This window comes from Callorhinchus milii, unplaced genomic scaffold (genome assembly GCF_018977255.1).
Source record: "Callorhinchus milii isolate IMCB2004 unplaced genomic scaffold, IMCB_Cmil_1.0 Scaffold8, whole genome shotgun sequence".
NCBI lineage: Eukaryota > Metazoa > Chordata > Chondrichthyes > Chimaeriformes > Callorhinchidae > Callorhinchus > Callorhinchus milii.
The window spans coordinates 2,914,489-2,920,893 of NW_024704749.1; the positions used below are offsets into that span (position 1 = coordinate 2,914,489).

General features: G+C 43.6%; 1 protein-coding gene across 1 annotated transcript; it reads right to left on the reverse strand.

The window, feature by feature from the left end:
* Nucleotides 1–354: 354 nt before the first annotated feature.
* On the reverse strand, nt 355–3,471 carry LOC103171598 (immunoglobulin lambda-1 light chain-like). The gene is made up of 3 exons (XM_042337562.1): nt 3,368–3,471; nt 2,930–3,277; nt 355–910 (listed from the first exon to the last, which is right to left on the reverse strand). Exons 1-3 carry the CDS (start codon nt 3,423–3,425, stop codon nt 588–590), a joined length of 729 nt encoding a protein of 242 aa, XP_042193496.1. The 5' UTR covers nt 3,426–3,471; the 3' UTR covers nt 355–587.
* Between the last annotated feature and the right edge of the window lie 2,934 nt (nt 3,472–6,405).

The window sequence follows — 6,405 nt, forward strand, 5'->3', positions numbered from 1 at the left end:
AAAGAAATACGGAAAAGGCGATTTACAAATTACGACTGAATTCAAGATTCGATTAAAGTTTAAGATAAAGCGATCTTACAGCTTGAGACGAGGTGGGATTTTGAGCCTTCGAAGCCTCCGGAGCGCACAGTACAGAATGAAACCTGTTGCAGGGGAATGCTGTTCGCCTGTTAAATTGTTGCTATGATTTACAAGTATGTAATATTTCCTCCCGAAAGACATGTCTGTAAACCAAATCCATTGATGGTCGCTATTTTATGTCAAACAAAGTGCAGAATAATACAAACAAGACGAAAACCTCATGGTTTGACTGATCGGCAAGAAAATATGGAAGAAAATGAGCGACGCACTGAGGCCAATGCAGTGACATTTTACTATCGTTCGATATTCGTGTAATATGACACATGGAGAACTCGTACAATTCAACATAAGAATTCCAACAAACGATATGAACTGCGTATTCATTGTTAGCTATTTGGGAAATTTATGACATCATTAACATAATCGACTAATTATTAAAAACGCAATTATTATTATTAAAGGTAGATTGCCAATTGTACATTCGACTATCGGTGCACATTCCTGGTTTAGGTACAACTGGATCTGGCGATGCTTTTCTCGAGCGGAGTGGCCAGAGTCTGGTGTTTGACCACACAGGAATACAGGTCGTGTGACTCCCACTCGGAGGTTGGCAGAGTCAGATAACTGCTCACACTGTACGTGTTGTCCGCCTGCTGTTTGATCGCACTCGTTTCAACACCTTCACTTCTGGCACTGCCATCCACAGTCCACTCGACCTCCACAGCTCCCGGGATAAAATCATTCACCAGACACACCAGGGTCGCCTTGCTCTTTGCTGTGATTTGATCTGGTGAAGGCGGAAGGACACTCACCGAAGGGCCCTGTGGTTCTGGAAGGAAAAGATTTTGCACTCAGATAATGTTCATTATTTGATAACACGAAGGACAGTTGAAAATTAATTATCAAATCACTGTATGAAACATTTCAACGTGTTCTTGTCTGTTAACAATAATGTTGAACAGTGACAATGTCCGCCTATAAATGTATTAAATCAGTGAGAAATGGTTAATTTTGATAAGAATTCCTCGCCATATCCTCTGTATCTTGTTATACCAGCTGTAGATTCCCACGAATGCATTTACGAAATTGATGAATACAATCAACAGAAACGACAGCAGATAATAAATATGGTGTCAGAAGGAATATTGCCGGGAGCAGCTGATTGAAAGCGCGGTTAAACTTTAGGATTATTAATTATATCTCTGACCAAGTTAATTCACAAGCCATAGAACGGGCAAAAAAAGGCAATAATTGATTGTGTTTGCAACTAAATTCTCCATTCCAATGAATTCCCCGTAAAGGTCCATCGAGCGCCTCGACTTCCAACTATGCCGAATATTGGGAGGAAATGTGTGAACCTTCGATGACTTTGGGGAGTTTCAATAAACGCTACACAATGGCTGGACACGACTTGTAGTTTCTATAGTTTTCTTTCCTCAGTCGGGAAGAACTTCGATTCAAGCTTCACAACTGTGCGGCTGAGCAATGATGGACTTCAACTAATTCGAAGAAGGTCGGGAATAAAATATTAATAATAATCCTTGCATTTGTTAGAGCGCATTGTAACACTTTCGAGACGACTCAAATTACTTCACAAAATACACGGTGAAGGGAATTGACTATATTTTGTGGAGGAAACGCGAGCGAAAGAAAATTAAAAGCCCCACAATCGGAAAGTTATTTGTATACAATCTCCAGGTTCAGTACATCACGAAATAAAACGATCTATTTCTAAATACAACCCAAACGTTCACAGTTATTTTGATAACGAGTCGGTTTGAAGAGGCCACATTGTCGGGACATAAACATCTTGAATTCCCACAATTTATATAACATTTTTCTTTGTGCTTTTATTTCTGATTTGACAAGACAGAGCCGAAGCTCAACCCGTGCTTCACTGAGCGCTGATTCACATCTGACCACTTATAGCAACTTGTGACGAAACACATGTAACATTACTGGGTGTCTTTTTCTAATTGCAATGTCGCTCCTCTCAGCGACACCAAATGCGGAATTGGGAGAAAATAGAGCATTTTAAACAATCAGAAATCCAAAAACAACTTTGCGGTTAAAAACATAATATAGAGACATCTCTTAATGGGAGGAATAACTCAGTGGTTCACAATCACTCGCTGAGCCGACTGCAATATTTGAATTATTCCAAAACAATGGATTAGACGTTGATGTAAAATAATGGTCAGAGAAACCTCTCTTACAGTTATTCCCAGATATCTGGGCATTAGTTGAAGAGGGTTACTCGGACTTTTGCAAGTTGGAATTCTTCAAACATTAATTTAGTTACAGAACAGAAACATGTCCACGATATCCTGTTCCCTCTGAGAATTGCGCCGATCACCAATCGGTCCATTGGAGACCAGGGAGAGTCACCCTGTGGAAGGCTGTTGTTTCACTTGTGCTGGAGATTCTTTTAACTATCACCTCATGGTTACAAACTGGGAAAAAGATTTGAAGTAAACATAATGTACATAATGTTATTTTTGAAGTTTACCACCATTTAACTCCTCTTGAATAATTTCCTACATCCTCCCTGTTGCCTGTACCCGATTTCTGCACTATCCGCCTTAATTCTTCAGAGATTCACAATGAAACTCAGGGTTCACATGTTTGTTACTTCAAAATATCCGAATTCCACATTAAAAAAATCTTCACCAAAATTATGTCCAGATGTAAATATTACAGGAAAAGGGTGAAACACTATTGAAGACAGAGCGAGGCTCAGACAAAAAACATTTATACTGTAGAATCTTTAAAGTAGAACCAGATCAAAATAATTATTGGAAAGTCCAAACCCCCACATGCAAAGTGCACAATGTCGAAGATCACTTACTTTTCAGATTCAGTATAGTCCCTTTACCGAACAGGAAGATGTCATGCGGACTGGTGCTTAACCAGGCACCACAGAAGTATTCGGCGGCGTCCTCCGGTTGCACACCGCTGATGGTTAAATGCATGTTCGATGAGCCTTTAGAACCAGTGAATCGATCAGGAATTCCCTGACCTGTGGTGCCGCTTTGATACCAAACAAACAGAGGGGCGCTGCCAGGCTTCCGCTGGTACCAGCTCACCCAATAGCTGCCCAGACTGCCTCCGGACATGGTGCAGGCGATCGTGACCGTGTGTCCCGGGGTGGTTGAGATGGACGGTGGCTGAGTCAGGGTAACAGCTGCAGTTGTCCCTGGTGAGATAACAAGTCACAAATAGGTCACATTGTAGAACTGTACAAAGTGAATTTAATGTATATCAGTTCGGATTCCACAGCGCTTACCATGCAGATACAGGAGTAGGGCCACTGGAACTCGGAGCCAATCGCCCATTCTTAACATTTTGATGAAGATCAGAGAGATGAGAGATTTTCAAGACAAATGACACTTTCCTGCTTCTTTGCAAACATCTCCTTAAGAACCATCAGGTGATGCAAGTCCAATTGAATTGATAAACTATGCAAATCACTCTCCGGGTTGCACCGTCCAATAGAGTTCCTTGTTCTGAACAGGAGATTGAAGATCATGCAGATTTGAGGCATTTTACCGCCCATATTTCAAAAGATATTTCATGATAATATTGCATAACCTTTCTCCCTGAAGAGTTTGATGCATTGAAACGTTTTTGTTTCTAATACGAAACAAAGTATTTCATGCTACGTAAAGGTAATATTTTGTGTAGTCCTGTAGTTGAGTGACTGTAGCACTCTCCTCGCAAACAACAGGAACTGGCTTCGACTCCAGGTCAGGGCCAAAATGTGTCACTCAATCCACGACTGTTTGTAGGACACGACAGTGTGCCATCGGCTGCCGAGTTTCACCCACAAAATATAAAGTAATTTAATTTGGCAGCGTTGAGAAACCTAGAAATTGCGATAAATTGCTGTATCAAATGCAATGATTATTATTAATAGTAACCGAACAAAACAGTTATTTACAGAATGGTGGAAAAGTTTTATTCCATTAAACATTAATATATGTCATGGTTTTTCAGCGTGTAAATCCTGCAATATCACTTGCCCAGGTTCACAGGCAATTTCACTGTCGTGGAGCTTATTCCGATGTTGGATAATTATTTCAGCGATTTGTTGGGTTCTGGGCAATCAGTAGAACAGTACCAGCTTATTCTTTATAGCCATGCTTTAGGTAAGGATTGACAACAGAGGAACCAAAGACAGTTGCAGTTGCAGGTTGCACGCTGTCCTGTTACACCTGACTTTTGACAGACTTGCACAGGAAGCTACGCTTTATAAGCAACGCCAGCCATTCTTAAATTATATGTACAGTTTGTAGATTTTTCCCAATATATACTGTCCAAGTCACCTTCCTGCGGGTTCCAGTCGTGATGCTGCCCTCACACTGGTATTCTCTTGACTCCACTCCACTACTGCAGACATGATCTGTTTAGCGAGGTGAATGTATCACCCCTACCGTCGCCCGGGTCCATTTGCGACCTATCTCCCAGACGATAAAGCTCAAAAGCCTCATCATCGCCTTCATAGCCCTCTACGGCCTTGTTCCCCCCTACCGCTGTATCACGTTGTTCTCTGAGTCCCTTCATCTTGTTCCTTCCTGTCACTCGTTCAATGACCACCTTAAGTCGCTCCCTCGTCGTCCACAGCATCAGTCGCTCTCCGATCCCTACACTCCATTCCCTCCACCTCGCCTGATCTCAATCCCCAGCTGTTCATAATCCCTGACTGTCCAGCGCCTTCAGACATCATCTCTAAATGAAATGCGCTGCACAAAAGTAATTTGTTGTTATTACCAAAAAATAAACGAACTCCATTCCCACTTCCTGAGCCTAAAAGAACGTTTCTCTCTTATGACGTTATAAACGTTATAGAGCCGGGACTCTGTTGATCTGCGAGCAGGGAGGACAGCAATGCACTTACAGGTGCTTGTGATGTATTGTTGATGTAGAATTAGCTCTGTTTTGTAACATGTATAGGCAGTGCCACAAGTAATATTTGCAACATTTGTTAATTTGAGATACCTTTCGCCAAACATTTCGTTAATCGGGTCAATATCATCACATAGGAATCCGGTCGGCGCTGCGATATCATCTCCGTCCTGCCTTTTACATTGTGTTTTGTTGTTTCAACCACAATATCATGTTGAGGTTGTAGTGTGTGGAAAGGTTTGCACTTTAGCAAATGGTTCTCTTCTAATCTTGGAAGAGAGCCTCATAATGAATGTTTTGGTGAAGGTGGCCTCGCCGTGCTTCAACAATGATTTGCACTATTCCGCCTGTTTCCCATTTGCCCTGTAATACTGGAGTTTTTCTGATAAACCATTTAACACCTGTAAATCTATATTTCCTTCCAGGGAACAGGGATGCGATGGCATCAAAACACAAATACTCAATTGCGATCTTCTGGACCTATTTCTGACAGTTATAATGTGATGTGATATGGAGCGAGATATGTAAAAGCAGATATATGTTGCTCAACCTGCTGAACTGCTTTTCCTCCAGCCCCCGCACTGTCTCGTGCGGTGTCCCTCAGGGGTCTGTCCTCGGTCCCCTCCTCTTCACCCTCTATATGCTCCCCCTGTGGTGATATCATCTGCAGACATGGAGTTAACTTCCACATGTATGCGGATGACACCCAACTCTACCTTTCCTCCTCTACCCTCAACTCCACGACCACCGATGTCCTGACAGCTGCCTGTCCGACATCGAGTCCTGGACGAGAGACAACTTTCTTCAGCTGAACGTGCGTAAAACTGAGGCCCTCCTGATTGGCTCACGTCAGCGCCTCCGCACCTCAGGCGCTGACAGCTTCAGCATCCAAGGCTGCACTCTCCACCTATCAAAGCCAGTCAGGAACCTCGGGGTTCTGTTCGACCCTGAGCTGTCCTTTCTTCCTGATATCCGCGCCACAACTGGCACCGCATTCCATCACCTCCGAAACATCGTCAGACTATGGCACTATCTCACCCCTCACGCTGCTGAAACTCTGGTCCACGCCTTTATCACCTCAAGGCTGGACTACGGTAACTCCCTCTTCACCGGCCTTCCGGGCACCTCCCTCCACAAGCTGCAGGTCATTCAGAACTCTACAGCTCGTGTACTGTCCCGCACCAGGTTTCATGACCACATCACTCCCACCCTCGCTCGCCTCCACTGGCTCTCCATTCCCCAGAGAATCGAATTCAAGATCCTCATCCTCACCTACAAGGCCATTCACGGCCTTGCGCCCTCCCACCTCTCCGACCTAGTATCACTCTATCTATCTGCCCATACCCTCCGTTCCTCTGGCTCCGGTCTGCTCCACATCCCCCGCCCCAACCGCCCTATCATCAGTGGCCGGGCCTTCAG

What these genes read in the sequence shown, in the direction of transcription:
- LOC103171598 (XM_042337562.1), bottom strand. Translation starts at nt 3,425, where the DNA reads ATGTTAAGAATGGGCGATTGGCTCCGAGTTCCAGTGGCCCTACTCCTG. An exon ending in CCTACTCCTGTATCTGCATG is followed by an intron (nt 3,278 to 3,367) that starts GTAAGCGCTGTG and finishes TTATCTCACCAG; the next exon opens with GGACAACTGCAGCTGTTACC. An exon ending in GACTATACTGAATCTGAAAA is followed by an intron (nt 911 to 2,929) that starts GTAAGTGATCTT and finishes TTTTCCTTCCAG; the next exon opens with AACCACAGGGCCCTTCGGTG.